Source organism: Pristiophorus japonicus, chromosome 13 (genome assembly GCF_044704955.1).
Source record: "Pristiophorus japonicus isolate sPriJap1 chromosome 13, sPriJap1.hap1, whole genome shotgun sequence".
NCBI classification, from domain to species: Eukaryota; Metazoa; Chordata; class Chondrichthyes; family Pristiophoridae; genus Pristiophorus; species Pristiophorus japonicus.
This window is the reverse complement of record NC_091989.1, coordinates 27,508,245-27,530,366: the sequence shown is the minus strand read 5'-3', so window position 1 is coordinate 27,530,366 and position 22,122 is coordinate 27,508,245. Positions and strand designations below refer to the sequence as shown.

The 22,122-nt window shown below is 46.2% G+C and overlaps 1 protein-coding gene across 4 annotated transcripts in view; it reads left to right on the top strand.

Annotated features, from left to right (window-relative positions):
* The window catches only part of LOC139277967 (C-type lectin LmsL-like), a 93,061-nt gene that overhangs the window by 54,423 nt on the left and 16,516 nt on the right, over positions 1 to 22,122 (top strand). For 2 of the 4 annotated variants that reach the window (XM_070896609.1, XM_070896608.1), the window contains exons 2-3: positions 10,532 to 10,614; positions 12,187 to 12,371. In XM_070896609.1, coding sequence (XP_070752710.1) covers positions 10,560 to 10,614; positions 12,187 to 12,371 — 240 coding nt within the window. In that variant the 5' untranslated portion in view covers positions 10,532 to 10,559. The remainder of the gene's footprint in view (positions 1 to 10,531; positions 10,615 to 12,186; positions 12,372 to 22,122) is intronic. The other 2 variants (XM_070896606.1, XM_070896607.1) reach the window with 1 other exon arrangement.

Here is a 22,122-nt window from a genome sequence, read left to right as displayed (position 1 = left end):
TCAAGGGCAGCAGGCGCATGGGAATATCATCGCCTGCAAGTTTCCCTCTGATTTACACACCATCCTGACTTGAAAATATATAGCCGTTCCTTCATCATCACTGGGTCAAAATCCTGGATCTCCCTCCCTAACAGCACTGTGGGAGCACCTTCACCAGACGGACTGCAGTGGTTCAAGAAGACGGCTCACCACCACCTTCTTAAGGGCAATTAATGATGGCCAATAAGTGTTGGCCTTGCCAGCTACGGCCACATCCCAGGAACAAAAAAAAGCCCTTTTAATACTCACTCATCACCCCAGCACCTCCCCCTCCTCCCCCTCCATCCCTACCACACCCCCGCCCCCCTCCCCCAACCCCTGAGACATTATCCAGCCCGCCACTCGCTGTTATTAGACAATATCCCCCCCTGGGGTTATTAGATGCTATTCCAGTCCAGCAGTTTAATCAGCTGGTCAGTGAATCAAATTCTGCCGAGTGAACTCAGTTTGGATCAGTTTCCACTGGTCTGTGCGATGGTAACGAGATGCACAAATTAATAATAAACTACCTCCCCAGACTGGCACAGCCTCCTGACACATTCCAGCTGTAACTCCACAGGATCTGGACACAGGATCCAGGCCCACCACGAGTGGGAGAATCCAGGCCAGGGAAGCAACCTGAACACCTGAAGATCAAGCAATGGGTGCTGAAAAGGACACAAGAATCTTTGTGGAGAGGAAGGAAGTGGGCAAACCACTGGGTGGTAGTAGGTGCCTGTGTTTCATACAATGACATGTCTGCAAAGTAGCACCAGCACCCATTGATCCTATGCTAATGATATGCCTCCCAATTATCCCCCATTCTCCCTGGCAAGGTCAGTACTGCAAAGCACTCATGAGCACAACCCCAGCATCACTGTCCAGAATGTGGGCTGTGGAATTTCAAAGTCTATTTCTTCACAGCGGATGATGAGAATGTGGAATTATTTGCTAGAAATTGGTGATTCTTTAAAAACAGAATTAGATAGCTTCTCAAAAATAGACTATTGCAGAGCATGGGGTATTAAGCAGGAGAGTCAGATCAGACTGGCCATGATATTAAAGTGTATGGGGACTGAGCAGGAGCGTGGGATGAGACTTGGGGGGATACTGAAGGTTTGCAAAGTTATATAGTTTTTATTTTAGGACATTCCTTCAGGTGCCGACCCTTTCTGAACCCTCTAATTTACACAGCAGATAATCCATTAACTCCTCACCCCTCGGCACTAACCTGCCCTCACACACCATGTCTGGTTGACCCTACCTGCCACATCACCGACGAGCAATGCACCCAGCACCAAAACCGTCACCAGCATCATGTCTGCAGTGAAGTTCCTTTCCTCGAACCTGAAACACAAGAAAAAGATTCAACATTCGTGTCAAGGTTTCAAATTAAAGGTGAGAATTTCCTGCTCCTATTCCTACCTCTCTCTGTCTCAGTTGTCTGATGTGATGAGGTTTTGAATGTTACTGCACAAATATATATCGCAGATTGTGGAGACCTTTGGAACGATTGAAAGCAGATCCAATTGCCTGGACCATTGATGTTCTCAAAATTACTGTTGGCCAATCAGTGACTGGCAACTCAGAACAGGAGGGGCTGGAAACGACGGGAATGTTTTGTGTGCTACACAGGAGATTGTACAACGTGGCACTGTAACTGCTCACCGAGAAATGGGAACTGCAGTCATGGTTCTGACCTCATTAAACAGCCTGTAAGGAAATGCATGTATGATATTAGGATTTAATTAATATTATTATTGAGAATATGTAGGAGTGGAAATTCGGTCGTGCCTCAGTTGAGGCGGTGTCCCGGGCGGAGCGGTAACTTTTGCGGCGGCAAATGGTTTGTGTCTGCCGCCACAAAATTCACCAGCTGGGACCGGAGTTTGGAGCGGGGTGCTAAGGGAGGCATTGCACACCTCTTTTAGGGCGCTAGGCCGGCTGAGCAAGGGAAAATCCCGAGCTAAACAGCCAGCCTCGGAGCGCCATAACAGAGGCCTGGGGGGAAACAAAAACCTGAAAAATAAACACCAAAAACATTCCCAATACATAGCTCATGCAGAAATCCCCCTCCCCACCAAATGTTTTTTAAAACATCACACTTACCTGAGGTCGGCATTACTTTCCTCACTGCGGCCACCACAGCTTAGAACTCACCAGGGCACGTTACGGAACGCTGCGGATCAGGTGGCAACCAAAAATTGAGCCAGTGTCGCAACCAGGGGCGTTGTACAGTGGCTTGCCTCTCCCGGGCGGTACTGTTCCGTACCTCGTCGATACCGGCACCGAATGTCCCAGCAGGGCGCTAGAAGTTGGCCACCCAGGCGCAAGTGCTTTCCACCCCCATTGCCGCTCTTCCGGGGTGCTCAGAGGGGCGGCAGAAGACCACATTTCCGCCCCTTAGGATTTAGTGACCATAATGTTGAGGAGAACATTCCAAAAATAAAGTGGTAATATTCACAAAAACATGGTCATTTTTATGCGGAACAATCCAATCCCCTTTGTAATAGATCTGAGCCCCATCTATACCCCCACTTCTCACCGTGGTGGGAGGTTTCTTTCATGCACTGACTGCAGGGAGATCGTAATCCATTGTAAAGAACCAAAATGGAATAATTGTCATCTTTAAAAAGGGAGCTTGCTTGAGGTCTGTTCAGAAGGGGGATTGAGGGATTGGGGCATTTTTCCAGGGACAGAACAAAGCATTCCCTAAACCAGCAGGTGATGTGGGAGGGAGCCCATGATGGAATAATGAAACCTGGACATCAAAAGGTGTGGGATTAATGGGCCAAATGACTTTTTCTCACTCCACATTCCCACCTGTTCCAATGAATGGATTTACATGTTCACTGCATCCAATACACAGATCAGATCCTCCCACGTAGCCCCCAATCATTTCTCACTCAACAAACCCATTTACATGTCAAATCAGTTTGTAACATTTTAAACACCTCAATCATGTCAACCCTCAGTCTCCTATAATCTGGGGAATAGAAGCTAAGTTTATGCAACCAGTCCTCATAACTTATCATTCTGAACTCTGGTATCATTCTGGTGATTCTCCACTGCACCTACTCCAAGAGCAATATATCGCTCCGGAGATGTAGTGCCCAAAACTGAAGGTAGCACTCCAAATGGGGTCTGACCAAGGGTTTGTATAACTGAAGCATCACTTCCTCCCATTTGTATTCCAGCCCGTTGAGATAAAGGCCAACATTCCTGTCATGTATCTTACATTATTATATATAACTGTATCCTAACATGCTATACATGACTGTAATAAGATATGACCTGTAACCACCAGCATACCTTACCACCAGGGGTGCACTTGCAAGAGACAGGTATATAAGGACAGGTCTCAGGCAAGTGCAGCATTCCAGAGCTGTGAAATAAAGGTGCAGGTCCAGAGTGACCTTGACTTCACTACATGCCTCGTGTGAATCTGTACTGAGGGGACAGGACTTTACAGTGGCGACGAGTTACGGGATTACAGAATCCACAGAATGGCGAACAACGGATCAGATGAAAAGTACAATGCGGGAGACAATTGGGAGGACTTTATAGAAAGGCTCCAGCAAAGCTTTGTAACCAAAGACTGGTTAGGCGACGATAAGGCAGACAAGAGAAGAGCCCATCTCTTGACCAGCTGTGGCTCGAAAACATACCCTTTAATGAAGGATCTGTTGGCACCCGAGAAACCAGCAAGCAAGTCGTTTGAAGAATTGAGCACACTGGTAAGAGACCACCTGAAGCCAGCAAGCAGCCTACACATGGCCAGACACAGGTTCTACAACGACAGACGCTGTGTGGGCCAGAGCATACCCGACTTCGTGGCGGAACTTCGGAGGTTGGCTGGTTTATGTGAGTTCTCCGATGAACTGAGGAGAGAAATGCTGAAAGACTTTTTCATTGAAGGAATAGGCCATGCAGGCATATTCCGAAAGCTCATAGAGCCCAAGAACCTGACCTTAGAGGCAGCAGCACTGGTTGCACAGACATTCTTGGTAGAAGAAGAAGAAACGAGGTTGATTTACAATGCAGGTACGACAACTAACGAAATATCGGAACAAGAAGTTCACAGCACTGAACAAGCTGCTACCCCCATACACAGACAAAACTGGGAGAACAGGCTCTCGACAGCAGGCAGAAGCCATCAAGGGCCACAGGAACGGCCGTTCACACCTCATCAATCCACAATGCGAGCAATCAACTACAAACTGAGAGAAGCTCAAGAGAGATCAGCCAGACGCAGCTCATTCTTTGGGAACACTTTGAACAATGGAACAGGTCTGTGCTGGAGGTGTGGGGGTAGGCACTCATCAAGGGGATGTCGATATCAGCAGGCTGTTTGCAGAAATTGTGAAAATACAGGGCATTTGGCCCGCATTTGCAAAAAATCGGCAGCTCGGCTGGTTTACGAATCGGATGGGTCAGAAAGAGGACCAGAAGATGGTGGGGACAGTACCCGGGACACCGATGTACAGCGGGTCAACACGATCAATGGCCGCTGCTCCTACAACAGGACACCTCCTATAATGATGAGGGTCCTACTCAACGGGATATCTGTCAACATGGAGCTGGATACGGAAGCGAGTCAATCTCTCATGGAAGCTCAACAATTTGAACAACTGTGGCCGCATAAAAGAGACAGACCAAAACTCACAAGGGGCGACACCAAATTAAGGACCTATACCAAAGAAATCGTACCAGTCCTCGGCAGCGCCATGCTCTCTGTCACACACAAAGGGACAGTGAACCGACTTCCCCGGTGGATTGTCCCCGGATACCCTCCAGCACTGCTGGGGAGAAGCTGGCTGGCAAAACTAAACTGGAAATGCGATGATGTCCATGCCATGTCATTAGAGGAACGGACCTCCTGCTCAACAGTTATAAAGCGATTTGAACATCTCTTTCAGCCAGGTGTGGGCACTTTCAAAGGGGCCAAAGTCAAAATCTACATCATACAGGATGCTAGACCAGTCCATCACAAGGCCAGAGCTGTATCCTATGTGATGAGGGAAAAGATTGAACACAAACTAGACAGGCTTCTGCGGGAAGGCATTATATCACCTGTGGAATTTAGCGACTGGGCAAGTCCCATCGTCCCAGTCATGAAGCCTGATGGATCCGTATGAATCTGTGGGGACTACAAATCTACCTTAACCAGAGTCTCCCTACAGGACCAGTACCCGCTGCCCAGAGCGGAGGACTTATTTGCCACATTGGCTGGAGGTAAACATTTCTCAAAATTAGACCACACATCTGCGTATATGACGCAAGAATTGACCGAGGAATCCAAGCTACTCACCACCATCAACACACATCGAGGCCTTTTCATGTACAATCGATGCCCATTCGGCATCAGATCGGCAGCTGCCATATTCCAGCGCAACATGGAGAGTCTGCTCAAGTCCATCCCGGGGACGGTTGTATTTCAAGACTACATACTTATCACGGGCAGGGACACCGACTCCCATCTCCGTAATTTGGAGGAAGTACTAAAGCGATTGGATCGGGTAGGCCTACGAGTCAAGAAATCCAAGTGCCTGTTTCTCGCACCCAAGGTTGAATTTTTGGGCAGAAGGATTGCCGCTAATGGAATCCGCCCAACAGAGTCCAAAACAGAAGCAATTCGCCTGGCACCCAGGCCCCGGAATGTCTCAGAACTGCACGCTTTTCTCGGGCTACTCAATTACTTTGGGAACTTTATGCAGAACTTAAGCACGCTGCTGGAGCCTCTCCACGTGCTACTAGGAAGGGGTGCGATAGGTTTTGGGGGGACGCCCAGGAACTCGCCTTCAATAAGGCACGCAACCTTCTGTGTTCCAACAGTGTTTTGACTTTCTTTGACCCAGGTAAAAAGCTAGTTCTCACATGCGATGCGTCAGCGTATGGGGTCGGGTGCGTTTTGCAACATGTCAATAGTGCAGGCAAATTACAATCCATAGCTTATGCCTCCAGGTCACTTTCGCGGGCGGAGCGTGGGTACAGAATGGTAGAGAAGGAGGCGCTCGCGTGCGTGTACAGTGTCAAAAAGATGCACCAATACCTTTTCGGGGCCAAGTTCGCATTAGAAACCGACCACAAGCCCCTCACATTCCTCCTATCTGAGAGCAAGGCAATAAACGCCAACTCCTCGGCGCGAATTCAACGGTGGGCACTCATGCTGGCGTCCTACGACTATACCATAAGGCACAGACCAGGCACAGACAACTGTGCCGACACGCTCAGCAGGCTACCCCTGGCGACCACAGAAAGGTCTGATGAACAGGATAGTGAGATAGTCATGGCAATCAATGCCTTTGAGTCCACAGGTTCGCCCATGACGGCTCGCCAAATCAGAGCCTGGACGGCCAGCGACCCCACGTTATCCTTAGTAAAAAGATGTGTCCTAACCGGTGACTGGGCAGAGGCTCACGATGCCTGCCCCGAGGAATTAAAACCCTTTCACAGGCGCATGCATGAGCTATCACTACAAGCAGACTGCCTGATGTGGGGCAGCCGAGTATTCATGCCTCTGCAAGGCAGAGAGGCATTTGTCCGGGAGCTCCACCGCGAGCACCCGGGGATCGTTCTCATGAAGGCCATAGCCAGATCCCACGTCTGGTGGCCTGGTATTGACGCGGACTTGGAGCTCTGCGTCCGAAGGTGCACCATTTGTGCCCAACTCAGCAATGCCCCGAGGGAGGCTCCACTGAGCCCCTGCCCTGGCCTACCAAACCATGGTCGCGGGTGCACGTAAACTATGCGGGCCCATTCATGGGTAAAATGTTCCTCGTAGTTGTAGATGCATTTTCAAAGTGGATCGAATGCACCATTTTAAACTCGAGCACAACCTCCACCACTGTGGAGAGCATCGCAACCATGTTTGCAACGCACGGAATCCCTGACATATTGGTCAGTGACAATGGTCCGTGCTTCACCAGCACAGAATTCCAAGACTTTATAATTGACCACGGCATAAATCACGTCAAGACGGCACCGTTCAAGCCAGCCTCCAACGGCCAGGCGGAGAGAGCAGTGCAAATCATTAAACAAGGCATGCTTAAAATCCCACGTCCCACGCTGCAGGGTCGCCTGTCGCGAATGCTGCTGGCATACAGATCTCGTCCGCACTCACTGACTGGGATACCCCCGGGCGCAATTGTTGATGAAAAGGACTTTAAAAACAAGGCTCTCATTAATTCTCCCAGACATGCACGAAATCGTTGAGGCAAAGCGCTGTAAGCTGACTGAGTACCATGACAGAAATTCGAGATAGGGGACAAAGTGTTTGTACTAAATTATGGCAGGGGTCCCAAATGGCTTGCAGGGACAGTAACGGGCAAGGAAGGAAACAGGCTACTGGTAGTACAAATGGACAACGGAAAAACCTGCCGGAGGCATGTAGACCAAGTCAAAAGCAGATTTACCAACAACACTGTGGAACCAGAGGCAGACTACAATGTGGAACTCGCACCACACCTGGTGGACAGACAGAGGGAACAACCTGAGGAAAGGGCAATCCCAACAGACAGCCCAGGTGAGGCAACAACAATCACACCAATTGAAACAGACAGCCCAAGCGAGATACCAGCAACTACACCCAAAGAAAAATAGACACCAAGGAAAACAACTGAACCACAACTCAGACGCTCCACGCGAGAGCGTAGACCACCTGAGAGACTGAACCTATAAAGACAATAAGACCTTGGGGGAGGGTGATGTCATGTATCTTACATTATTATATATAACTGTATCCTAACATGCTATACATGACTGTAATAAGATATGACCTGTAACCACCAGCATACCTTACCACCAGGGGTGCACTTGCAAGAGACAGGTATGTAAGGACAGGTCTCAGGCAAGTGCAGCATTCCAGAGCTGTGAAATAAAGGTGCAGGTCCAGAGTGACCTTGACTTCACTACATGCCTCGTGTGAATCTGTACTGATGGACAGGACTTTACAATTCCATTAGTCATTGTGATTGATTTTTGTACCTGTCTACTGACTTTTAGTGATTTGTGCAAATCTCCCAAGTCTCTTTGTTCCTCTAGTTTCAGGTTTTCAACCATTTCAAAAATACATCGATTTATCTTTCTTGGGTCCAAATTGGATGACCTCCCACTTGCCCACATAGAACTCCATTTGCTATCATTTGCCTGGGATGTAGGTGTCGCTGGCAAGGCCAGTATTTATCGCCCATCCCTAACTGCCCTAGAGAAGGTAGTGGTGAGCTGCCTTGTTGAACCGCTGCAGTCCGACAACCTCTGTTAGGGAGGAAGGTCCAGGGTTTTGACTCAGCAACAAAGGAACGGTGATATATTTGTAAGTCAGGATGGTGTGTGACTTGAGGGGGAACTTGGAGGTGATGGTGTTCCCATGCGCAAGCTGTCCTTGATCTTCTAGGCGGTAGAGGTCGCGGGTTTGGGAGTTGCTGCCGAAGAAGCCTTGGTGAGTTGCTGCAGTGAATCTTGTAGATGGTACACACAGCAGCCACGGTGCACCGGTGGTGGAGGAAGTGATTGTTTAAGGTGGTGGATGGGGTGCTAATCAAGTGGGCTGCTTTGTCCTGGATGGTGTCGAGCTTCTTGAGTATTATTGGAGCTGCACTCATCCAGGCAAGTGGAGAGTATTCCATCACACTCCTGACTCGTGTATTGTAAATGGTGGAAAGGCTTTGGGGAGCCAATCACCACAGAATACTCAGCCTCTGACCTGCCCTTGTAGACAGTATTTATGTGGTTGGTCCACTTAAATTTCTGGTCAATGGTGACCCCAGAATGTTGATGGTGGGGGATTCAGCAATGGTAATCCCATTGAATGTCAAGGGGAGGTGGTTAAAATGTTATTGGAGATAGTCATTGCCTGGCACTTGTGTGGCACGAATGTTACTTGCCACTTATCAGCCCATGCCTGAATGTTGTCCAGTTTTTGCTGCTTGTGGGCACAGACTGCTTCATTATCTGAGGAGTGGCGAATGGAACTGAGCACTGTGCAATCATCAGCAAACATCCCCACTTCTGACCTTATGATGGAGAGAAGGTCATTGATGAAGCAGCTAAAGATTGTTGTGCCGAGGACACTGCCCTGAAGAACTCCTGTAGCAATGGGAGGGGGTTGAAGTGGTGATGGGGAGGGTGGGGTGAGGAGGTGATGGGGAGAGGAGTGATTTTCTGATGGGGACACTGTGAGGTGGTGATGGGGACAGAGTGAGGTGGTGATAGGGAGGGTGTGAGGTCGTGGTGGGGACGGAGTGAGGTGGTGATAGGGAGGGTGTGAGGTGGTGATGGGGACGGAACGAGGTGGTGATAGGGAGGGTGTGAGGTGGTGATGGGGAGGTGGTGATGCGGAGGGGGTGAGTAGGGTGAGGAGATGAAAGTCCTACAATCTGTGTGGAAGCTGTAGTTGAGTTCCACAGGGATCTGTGCTGGTGCCTGAACTTTTCACCATATTTATTAATAACTTGGATGAAGTAATAGAGAATTGTATATCCAAGATGCAGATGAAACTAAGAGTTGTGGGAGTTACCAAGGAAGAAATTTGAAGTTGACGGTACAAATGGTTTGAAGAGACCATTTGTTCTATCTATGCAGTGAGAAATGATTGGGGGATATGTGGGAGGATCTGATCTGTGTACAGGGTGCAGTGAACATGTAAACCCATTCTTTGGAACAGGAGAGAATGTGGAGTGAGAAAGTGCCATTCGGCCCATCAATTCTACTCCATTCAAGGTCCAGGTTTCATTATTCCATCATGGACTCCCTTCCACACCAGCTGTTGGTTTAGGGAATGCTCTGGTCTGTCCGTGAAAAAACATCAAACAGTTCTGTTGTCTCCCATCCCTCAATCTCCCTCTGAACAGACATCAATCCAGCTCTTTTTTAAAAGGTGGAAATGATTCCGAATTGACCCTGTTACAATCTTACTGCAGCCATTGTGTGAAGAGAACATTCCACCATGGTAAGAAACGGGGAATAGATGGCGTCTTGAACTATTACAAAAGGGACTAGATTGTTCCGTATAAAAATTCCCATGTTTTTGTGAATATTATCCCTTATTTTTTAGGTCTTTACCACAACATAATGGTCACCCAATCATAAATGTTCACATTGATAATATTAATTATATTCTAATATCATAAATGCAATTCCTTACAGGCTGATGAATGGGGTCAGGAACTGTGACTGTTGTTCCCATTTCTCGGTGAGCAGTTACAGTGCCACGTTGTACAATCTCATGTGTTGCACACAAAACATTTCCGTGGTTTCCAGTCCCTCCTGTTCTGAGCTGCCAGTCACTGATTGGCTGGCAGAAATTTTGACATAATTAATGGTCCAGCCAATTGGATCTGATTTCAATGATTCCAAAGGTCTCCACACTCTGCGATATATATTTATGCAGTAACACTCAAAACCTCATCACATCAGACAACTGAGACAGAGAGAGGTAGGAATAGGAGCAGGAAATTCTCACCTTTAATTTGAAACCTTGACTCGAATGTTGAATTTTTTTCTTGTGTTTCAGGTTGGAGGAAAGGTACTTCACTGCAGACATGATGCTGGTGACGGTCTTGGTGCTGAGTGCATTGCTCGCCGGTGATGTGGCAGGTAGGGTCAACCAGACATGGTGTGTGAGGGCAGGTTAGTGCCGAGGGGTGAGGAGTTAGTGGATTACCTGCTGTGTAAATTAAAGGGATCAGAAAGGGTCGTCACCTGAAGGAATGACCTAAAATAGAAACTATCTAACTTTACAAAGCTGAGATATTCTATTCAGTCTAACCCCACTCTCCTGCTCATTCCCCATACCCTTTAATATCTCACCCAGTCTAATCTCACACTCCAGCGCCCTCCCCATTCCCTTTAATATCCTAGCCAATTTAATCCCACTCTCCTGCTCATACCCTATTCCCTTTAATATCACAGCCAGTCTGATCCCAGTCTTGTTATAAGCAGCTATCAAATTCCTTTTTCAAAGAATGTAATCATACAGCCGCATCACCAGTTTCTTGCAGAGAATCCCAAATTCTCACCATCCGCTGTGGAGAAATAGGCTCTGAAATTCCATGGCCCACAGTCTGGACAGTGACGTCCCTGCCCCGGAGAATGGAGCGTAAGTTGGAGGCCCCTCATTAGCATCAGGTCAGCAGGTCCTGGTGTCACTATGGGGCATGTCAGGGCACACACTGCCCGAAACACGGGTACCGAATGCCAGCCAGAAGTATTCCCACATCCTTTCTCTCCACAAACATTCTGTGTCCCCTTCAGACCCCACTACTTGATCTTTGGGGGTCCAGGCTGCTTCTCTGGCCTGGATTCCCCGCCACAATGAACTAGATCTTGAGTCCAGATCCTGTGGAGTTATAGCTCTAATGTGCCAGGAAACTGTGTCAGTTTAGGGACATAGTTTATTATTAATTTGTGCCTATTTTTACCATCGCATGACCAGCAGAAACTGATCCAGTGAATTCCTCAATTGGTGTTGGGTGAGTTCACGCAACAGGACTTAATTCACTGGTTAGCTGATTAAACTACACCAGGGAGAGGAACAGTGTCCAATAACCCGGGGGGGGGGGGGGTGGTGGGGGGGGTGGTGGCGGGGGCTAGTGTCCAATAATGCCTGGGAAAGGATAGTGCCTAACAATGCCAGGGGCAAGAGAGTCTAGGGGGAGATTTGAACTAATTCGCAAAATAACCAGAGGGGAGCTGAGCAATGTTCCCTTTAAGCTGGGTGAACGGGCAACCCACGCAGCTGGCTTACTGGCTTTTCAATGCAAAAATCATGCATGCTCAATATTTTGAATGTCCCGTGCAGCCCCTTAAAGGATCACCCGTCAAAAATAATTACATGGAACATTGGCGCTGGGGTGAATTTTTTGTACATGGTGAGTTGTTATAATCTAGAGTGATGCATGCAGATTCAATAGTAATTTTCAAACGGGAATTGTACATATAATTGAAAAGGAAAACATTTCAGGGCTATTGGGAAATAGCAGACGAGTGGGACTAATTGTATCGCTCTTTCAAAGAGCTGGCATAGGCACGATAGGTCGAATGGCCTCCTTCTGTGCCATATCATTCTATGATTCTATGATGCCTTGAATCATAAACTGTGAATGTTTGGAGATTGCTGCTTGATGTGATTATTGCAGCTTGTTTTAATCTAATTCCCTTTAACTGCAGCTCATGTTGCTCTGAATAGAGCATTGGAGAACGGACAACCTGAGACAGAGACTGATCAGGGTCAGGACCTTGGAAAACATCATGTCCCTGAGATAGGACCTTGTCCCGACGGCTGGGATCATTTTCATCATTTGCCCTCCTGTTACAAGTTCTTTTCGGAAAAAAAGACTTGGATAGATGCTGAGGTAAGTTATTGGGTTTGCTCCTCGGTGCTACTAAATATGACCGGAAGCAGAGAATGAAAGAACCTTCTTGTTTGTATCTAGACAATTCTAATTGACTTAGTCACCTGGGTAATGTGATATCTTTATAGACACCACAAGCACACACAAGATAGCTCCTTAACAAGGAATGTGTCACAAGACTTTGCCTCATGACCTTATATTGTTAATACATCAGTAGTTGCATTACATCAGTAGTCCACCAGGTGGAGCATATTAGACTTCTCCCTCCTTATTGAAGAAGTTAATCATAACAAAATAATCATAATATGTAATTTGCATGGTATACACAACAAAACTTATGTTTCCATATTTACAAATCAAACTTAACCACTGGTTTTCTCTTTCAAAGAAGATACCTTTGTTCTTGAACAGAACAGATATTTGTAATCTTGTTTTAGGACTTAGACTCATTCTAGGCTGAGCCTGAGGAGAATTTTTCTCCAAGGGATGATCTTGATCCACATTTGGACTCTCTACACCTTCAGACTGTTTGTCTGCCTGAATCAGACTCAGACTTAAATTCTGGCTTTCTCTTGGACTTGTTTCTAGTGCATCTGATGTAGGATTTGCTACTGGTACTCTACTTGTAACAAGACTATCTGACTTACCAGGATAAATTGAATCGTTCCAACTTTCAACTCCTTCCACATCTGTAAGTAAAATATGATCAATGTGAACAAACCTACCCTTTCCATGGTCAAACATCTTGACCAAATATGTGTGAGGGCCACATATCTTCACTATTCTTCCTGGTAACCACTTTAACCACTTATGGTGATGGTTCTTCACTCTCGCCTTCTGATTCAATTTCATACTTCTCTCTCTTACTCTACCTCTATCATGATTCTCTTTTTGTCTTGATTGTTTCTCTTCTACTGACTGCCAAGTTTGGCTTTAACAACGAGAACCTGGATCGTGGCTGAGATTTGAGAAACAACTCTGCTGGTGTTTTACCAATAGTGGAATGAGGAGTATTCTGATAATTAATTAGAAAATTTGCCAGTTTGTGGTCCAACGATAACTACCATTTCCTTGTATTTGGATCCAACATGTGCTTGATTAGGGCACATTTTACAATTTGTACTGTTCTCTCTGCTGCACCATTTGTAGTAGGGTGGTATGGTGGAATGTTGGTATATTTCACATCCTTTCTGCTCATGAATTGTGCAAATTCTTCTGAACAAAATTGCAGCCCATTATCAGACAATTTCTTCTGGGAGGCCAAATGAAGAAAACAATCTTCGCAAATTCTCTAGTGTTTTAATTGTTGTTATTTTATGCATCAGAAACACCTCTACCCACTTCGAATGATTATCTAGCACAATGAACAATTGCTGTCCTTCTAGCTCAGCGATATCTACACATACCCTTTGCCATACCCTAGGAGGCCATTTCCATGGCTGTAATGCTACTGATGGTGGTTGCTTGCTCACCAATTGGCATATTGTACACTGACTGATAATGCACTCTAGCTCTTTATCTAAACCTGCCCACCATAAGTAACTGCATGTAAAACTCTTGGTCAAGCTCATTCCCAGGTGCTGGTCACGAAGATCTCTGAACATTTTGGACCTGAACTTATTTGGGATAACCACTCTTGCTCCCACTTGATACAATCTTTATCCACTGATAATTCATTCCTACGAATGAAGTATGGATGAATATGTTACTCTGATACCTGGTTTGGCTATCCATTTGCTATGTAATCATACACCTTTGACATAACTAAGTCATATTTGGTTGCTATACTAATCTCTTCAGCTGTGACTGGCAGCTCATCAATGTATGAAAAATAGAACACTTCTTCTCTCTCGGGTGTAACTTGTGATGGGGATGGCAACCTGGACATAGCATCAGCATTACTGTGGTCAGCTGATCATCTGTATTCAATATCATATGTATATGCTGACAAAATCAAAGCCCATCTCTGAATTTGGGCTGCAACCAAGGTTGGAACTGGAGACTTTGGATGGAGGATTGCTGTCAGGGGCTTATGGTCAGTAACTATGGTAAACTTACAACTAAACAAGTATTTGTGGAACTTCTTGACCCCAAAAACCAATGCCAAAGTTTCCCTTTCAATCTGTGCATAATTTCGCTCACTGGTACTGAGAGTGCGTGAAGCAAAAGCAATTGGTCTCTCTCCTCCCGACTATCTAGTACATAAGAGATCACTGCCCCAACTCCATACAGTGAGATGTCACATGTTGGCTTGATCTCCTTAGATACGTCATAGTGAACTAACATGGTACTCGCTACAAAGTGGCTTTTACACTCTTTGAATGCTACATGCATTCTTCTGGCCATTTCCAATGGACCTGTTATTTCAATCGTTCATTCAGTGGATGTAATACTGTAGCCAAATTTGGTAGGAACTTCCCATAGTAGTTCAAAAGACTCAAACATCATCGAAGTTCAGTGACATTCTTGGGAGCGGGTGCATTTCTGATTGAATCCAGCTTTCCCTTGGTTGGATGTAAACCATCTTTGTCTACTCTTTGCCCTATCCATCGACATAGCTGTTTGACAAACTAAATCAAAAGTCAAGTTAGGCGTTGTCAACAATTTCATTCTGGTTGCTTCATTTTTCAACCCACAAACAAAGTGGTCATGCAATGCTTGGTCCTGAAAGTTTCCAAAATGACATTGAATGGATAGTGTTTTTAAAGCTACAATGTACTCACTGGTACCCTCATCAATTAATTAATTTTGTGTTCCAAAATGATTATTTCCAGCAATCTCCAGGGACTCAGGAGTGTCGTGCAGTTCTAACTTGGTTAGACTCTCCGTCAGTGGCAAGTCCTTTGGCTTGACGGAAAAAGCACATTTTTCAGGGTTTCATACACCTCGGGACCTGCTTCTAGCAAGAAAATAGCCCATTTCCTTTTTAAAGCCACACGGTTATGGTTTACATCATCGGGGACTTCGATGATACTATTCATGGTGAAAAGCATTTCTAGCCACTCCACATACACGCTGAAAGTCTCTCGGTCTTGATGGAAGTCACCCAAGTGCCATTTATTCCCATAGGTACAACCATCTGGACTCTGGCAACGTCAACAGTTCAGCTAAGTGTGCTTGAAATTTACCTTGGATTTTTAGCTGTTCTGCAAAACAAAGAACCTCTCAAAGTCTCTCTGTCAGTTGGCAGGATTGTCCACCAATAAAGTTTTCAGCAAGGTAATCCAAATATCCTACCCTCGTGATCAAACTGTGATATCTTTACAGACACCACTAACACAAGCACACACTACAAGATGGCTCCTTAACAAGAACCTTGTCACATGACCTTGCCACATGACTTTTATTGTTAATACATCAGTGGTTGCATTACATTGGTAGTCCATTAGGTGGAGCACTATTAAAGGTAATATGATCTACATTGTATACTACATTAAACAATGCTGGCACTGAACTGTGACAGTGAACCCTACAGACAAAGAGGGTCCCAGGTTCATCCATGGACAGTGGTTAGGGTATTACAACTGGTTCGAGTGTCTCTGGATCAGAAAAGACTCCCTGGCCCTGATCACTGTCCAGTAAAACGTTCTGCAAACTGCATTGTGTGGAGTTCTGGTGGGGACATGATTTGGCTCTTGATCTTCAGATCAAAGGGACAAGGTCCATTTAAAGGACATGCTGTCAAGCAATTGAAAAGGCAGAGGGGCGGATTTTCCGGTCTTTAGTGTGTCGCTTTTAACCCCGGAGAGGCAACAATGGCGGCGGTGAGCTCTTCTGTGCGGGCAGTCAGCCTCCTGCGCCCCGCTGCGATTTTCGGGGCTGGTTTTACGGCGGCGTGGAGCAGTACCACCCACAGGAGTTGCAACACCGGTGCATTTTTTGACTCCCGCCCGACCCGTACACTCCACAGTGACCGCCTGGTAAAACGGGCGGCCCAACCTATACCGGCTGCAATGAAGTAAGTAATGTCATCCTCAGGTAAGTGTGATTGTTTTTCTTTTCATTTTTTTTTTTGCGATTTATGTTGTGGTGGCTTGGGCTATGTATTGGGAATTTTTTTGTAAGGTTTTTTCCAGGTGTTTTTCCCTCCCCAGGCCTCTCTCGGAGCGCTCCCGGGCCAGCTCTTTAGCTCGGGATTTTCAGATGTTCAGCCGGCCTAGCGCCCTAAGAGAGGCACCTCCCTTAGCGCTGCGCCCCAAACTCAGGGCCCAGCTGCCCAATTTTGATGACTGAGGTGCAAACTGTTCCCAGGCTCAAACTTTACTGCCCCACCACTGAAATCAGCAAAGCCAAAAATCCAGCCCAGATAGTGTTTGAAAACTCAACACGGTAACCGTTCAGCTAAGTGTTCAGACAGTTCAAAAGCCTTCAAGATGCCTCTAATGTTTGCTAATTCTTGTTGACTGGAAGCTTCCATTGAATGGTCGACCACTAAATGGGTCAGTAATGTCCCCACAGGTCACTTTAATTGAATGGGGTAATAATGGATTTGATCATTGTAAGTTGTGTCTGAAAAACTTGATCGAGTTCTTTGAAGAAGTAATGGAGAGGGTTAATGAGTGTAGTTCAGTTGATATAGTGTAGATGGACTTACAAAAACCGTTTGATAAAGTACCACATAATAGTCTTGTTAGCAGAATCAGAATCCCATGGGTTTAAAGGGGTAGTGGCTAAGGGACAGAAAGCAGAGTGTAGCGGTGAAATGTTGTTCTTCAGTCTGGAATGAAATATACAGTGGTGTTCTCCCAGGGTTCGGTGTTGGGACCACTGCTCTTTTTGATACATATTAATAACCCGGACTTGGGTATACATGGCGTAATTTCAATGTTTACAGATAACATCAAACTCGGAAACAATGAGGGGGATAGCAGCAGACTGCTAGAGGACATGGACAGACTGGTGAAATGGCAGACTTATGGCAGCTGCAATTTAATGTGGAGAACCTTGAAGTGATGCATTTTCAAAGGAAGAATGAGAGGCAATATAAACTAAATTGTACAATTTTAAAGGGTTTGAAGAAGGTGTGCAGAGGAGATTTACCAGAATGGTACCAGGTGAGGAACTTCAGTTATGAGGAGAGATTAGAGAAGCTAGGATTGTTCCCCTTCGAGCACATGAGTTACAGCGGAGAGTTAATAGAGGTGTTCAACATTTTAAGGGGTTTTGATAGAGTACAGAGGGATAAACTGTTTCCAGTGACAGAAGAATTGGAAACCAGAGGACACCAGATTTAAGGTAATTGGCAAAAGAGCCAGAAGGGAGATGAGGGGAAACACAGCGAGTTGTTATGATCCGGAATGCAGGCCTTTAAAGGTGGTGGAAGCAGATTCAGCAGCAACCTTCATAAGGGAATTGGATAAATACTTGAAAAAGAAAATTTGCAGGGCTATTGAGAAAGAGCAGAAGAGTGTGATGATTTGGATAGCACTTTCAATGAGACGTCACAAGCACCAGAGGCCGAATGGCCTCCTTCTATGCTGTATGGCTGTAATTTTCCCACTGGGGAGTGTGTGGGTTGGGGGCAGGTCAGCAGTTAAAAGTGCTGAAATTAACAGTGTGTTGGGAACCTGCCATCATCTCGCCGACTTCCACATTTAACACGTGCATGTTTTGGAGCTGTCAAAGTCACACCACCCTCAACTTCATCGTCTCAGGTTCCTTCCAGGGATCTGCAGCAGACATTTGCAGGATCTCACCGTCAGCCACGCACAGATGCATTACCCAGGCGACCGATGCCATGTCTGAAAAGTCCGCCGATTATCTAAACTTTGCCACTGATGAAGCCAGTGTTGCTGAGTGGGTGCTTGGCTTTGCGGCTCTGGCTGGCTTCCCATAGGTGCAGGGTGTCATGTGCCCATCAAGGCATTCCCACATTTCCCAGAAGTGTTTGTGAACTGCAATGGCTTCCACTCCCTCAATGTGCAGCTCATCTGCAATCATAAAAAGATCATCATGCATGCGTGCATCAGATTCCCTGACAGCTGTCATAACTCTTTCCTGCTGCAACAGTCCACTCTCCCTCAGCTCTTCACACCTCCAAACAGTCTTATTGGTTGGAGACAAGGGCTATCCACTGAAGACATGGCTGATGACACTGTTGAAAAGGTCAAGCAATGAGGCCGAGGAACGCCATAATGATAGCCAAATGTGTCATAGAGCAAGCAACTGCTGTTCTGAAGATGCACTTCGGATGCCTTGAAAGTTCTGGAGGAGCTAATGAAGGAACTATCTGGAGCTATCCAGTGACCAACTAAGGAAATAAGGGATGGTATCAAATTGAAAACAAAGGCATACAAAGTGACCAAGACTAGTGGGAGGCCAGAGGATTGGGAAACTTTTAAAAGCCAGCAAAGAACGACTAAAAAAATAATAAAGAGCGGCAAGATAGATTATGAAAGCAAACTAGAATGAAATACAAAAACAGATAGTAAACATTTCTACAGGTACATAAAAAAGAAACGAGTGGCTAAAGTAAATGTTGGTTTCCTAGAGGATGAAACTGAGGAATTAATAATGGAGAACAGAGAAATGGCAGAGACTTTGAACAAATATTTTGCATCGGTCTTCACGGTAGAAGACACTAAAAATATCCGAATAGTGGATAATCAAGGGGCTATAGGGAGGGAGGAAGTTAATACAATCACTAAAGAAGTAGTACTCATCCAACATCGTCTCCAGTGCGCCAGTGCAGCCTTCGGCCGCCTGAGGAAAAGAGTGTTTGAAGATCAGTCCCTCAAAACTGTCACCAAGCTCATGGTCTACAGGGCCGTAGTAATACCCGCCCTCCTGTATGGCTGAGATGTGGACCATGTACAGCAGACACCTCAAGTTGCTGGAGAAATTCCACCAGCAATGTCTCAGCAAGATCCTACATATCCCCTGGGAGAACAAACGCATCAACATTAGCATCCTCGTCCAGGCCAACATCCCCAGCATTGAAGCACTGACCACACTTGATCAGCTCCGCTGGGCAGACCACATAGTTTGCATGCCAGACACAAGGCTCCCAAAGCAAGCGCTCTACTTGGAACTCGTCCACGGCAAACGAGCCAAAGGTGGGCAGAGGAAACATTACAAGGACACCCTCAAAGTCTCCCTGATAAAGTGCAACATCCCCACTGACACCTGGGTGTCCCTGGCCATAGACCGCCCTAAGTGGAGGAAGTTCATTCGGGGGGGCACTGAGCTCCTCGAGTATCATCGCTGAGAGCATGCAGAAATCAAGTGTAGGCAGTGGAAGGAGCGTGCGGCAAATCAGGCTCCCTGCCCACCCTTTCCCTCAACGACTATCTGTCTCACCTGTGACAGAGACTGTGGTTCCCATATTGGACTGCACAGCCACCTAAGAACTCATGCTAAGAGTGGAAGCAAGTCTTCCTCGATCCCAAGGGACTGCCTATGATGAGTACTCGGTAAAATAATGAGACTAAAGGTGGCCAAGTCCCCTGGACCTGATGGCTTGCATCCTAGAGTCTTAAAAGAAGTGGCTGCAGAGATAATGGATGCATTGGTTGTAGTCTACCAAATTTCCCTGGATTCTGGGGAGGTCCCAGCAGATTGGAAAACCGCAAATGTAATGCCCCTATTTAAAAAAGGAGGCAGACAGAAAGCAGGAAACTATAGACCAGTTAGCCTAACATTTGTCGTTAGGAAAATGCCAGTGTCCATTATTAAGGAAGCAGTAGCAGGACATTTGGAAAAGCATGATTCAATCAAGCAGAGTCAACATGGTTTTACAAAAGGGAAATCATGTTTGACAAATTTCCTGGAGTTCTTTGAGGATGTAACAAGCTGGGTGGATAAGGGGGAACCAGTGGATGTGGTGTATTTGGATTTCCAGAAGGCATACGATAAGGTGCCACCTAAAAAGTAACTGCACAAGATAAAAGTTCACGGGGTTGGGGGTAATATATTAGCATGGATAGAGGATTGGCTAACTAACAAAAAACAGAGAATCGGGATGAATGGGTCATTTTCCGGTTGCCAAACAGTAACTAGTGGGGTGCCGCAGAGATCGATGCTGGGGCCTCAATTATTTACAATCTATACTAATGACTTAGATGAAGGGACCGAGTGTAATGGAGACAATAATATATCTCATCTTTTGGTTAGGCACTTTACAGCCTTCTGGACTCAACATCGAGTTCATAATTTCAGAGCATATCCTCTGGCTATCTTTGGCTCCCTTTCCCTTTCCCCCCATCTTATGTTTTTTTTCTTCTTTCTTCTCTTTTTTTTCCTCTTTGTCTACAATGGCAGCTGGTCATTCATCATCATCATCATCATCATCATAAGCAGTCCCTCGGAATCAAGGAAGACTTGCTTCCAGTCTTAAAAATTAGCCCTTAGGTGACTGAACAGTCCAATATGAGAACCACAGTCCCTGTCACAGGTGGGACAGATAGTCGTGGAGGGAAGGGGTGGGTGGGACTGGTTTTCCGCATGCTCTTTCCGCTGCCTGTGCTTGATTTCTATATGCTCTCAGCGACGAGACTCAAGGTGCTCAGCGCCCTCCCGGATGCACTTCCTCCAGTTAGGGCGGTCTTTGGCCAGGGACTCCCAGGTGTCAGTGACGATATTGCATTTTTTCAGGGAGGCTTTCAGGATGTCCCTGTAACGTTTCCTCTGCCCACCTTTTGCTCATTTGCCATGAAGGAGTTCCGAGTAGAGCGCTTGCTTTGGGAGTCTCGTGTCTGGCATGCAAATGATGTGGCCTGCCCAGCGGAGCTGATCAACTGTGGTCAGTGCTTCAACGCTGGGGATGTTGGCCTGGATGAGGACACTAATGTTGGTGCGTCTGTCCTCCCAGGGGATTTGTAGGATCTTGCGGAGACATCGTTGGTGGTATTTCTCCAGCGACTTGAGGTGTAGAAACATAGAAACATGGAAAATAAGTGGAGTAGGCCATTCGGTCCTTCGAGCCTGCACCACCATTCAATATGCTCATGGTTGATCATGCACTTTAGTACTCCATTCCTGCTTTCTCTCCATACCCCTTGATCCCTTTAGCTATAAGGGCCTTATCTAATGCCCTCTTGAGTAGATCTAACGAACTGGCCTCAACAACTTTCTGTGGTAGAGAATTCCACATGCTCACAACTCTCTGAGTGAAGAAGTTTCTCCTCATCTCAGTCCTAAATGGCTTATCGCTTATCTTTAGACTGTGACCCCTGGTTCTGGACTTCCCCAACAACGGAAACATTCTTCCTGCATCTAACCTGTTCAATCCCGTCAGAATTTTATATGTTTCTATGAGATTCCCTCTCATTCTTCTAAATTCCTTTGAATATAAGCCTAGTTGATCCAGTCTTTCTTCATATGTAGGTCCTGTCATCCCGGGAATCAGTCTGGTGAACCTTCGCTGCACTCCCTCAATAGCAAGAATGTCCTTCCTCAGATTAGGAGACCAAAACAGTGCACAATATTCAAGGTGTGGCCTCACCAATGCCCTGTACAACTGTAGTAAGACCTCCCTGCTCCTATACTCAAATCCTCTCGCTATGAAGGCCAACATGCCATTTGCCTTCTTCACCACCTGCTGTACCTGTATACCAACTTTCAATGACTGATGTACCATGACACCCAGGTTTCGTTGCACTTCCTATTTACTAATCTGTCACCATTCAGATAATAATCTACCTTCCTGTTTTTACCACCAAAGTAGATAACCTCACAGTTATCTACATTATACCACATCTGCCATGCATTTGCCCACTCATCTAACCTGTCCAAGTCACCCTGCAGCCTCTTA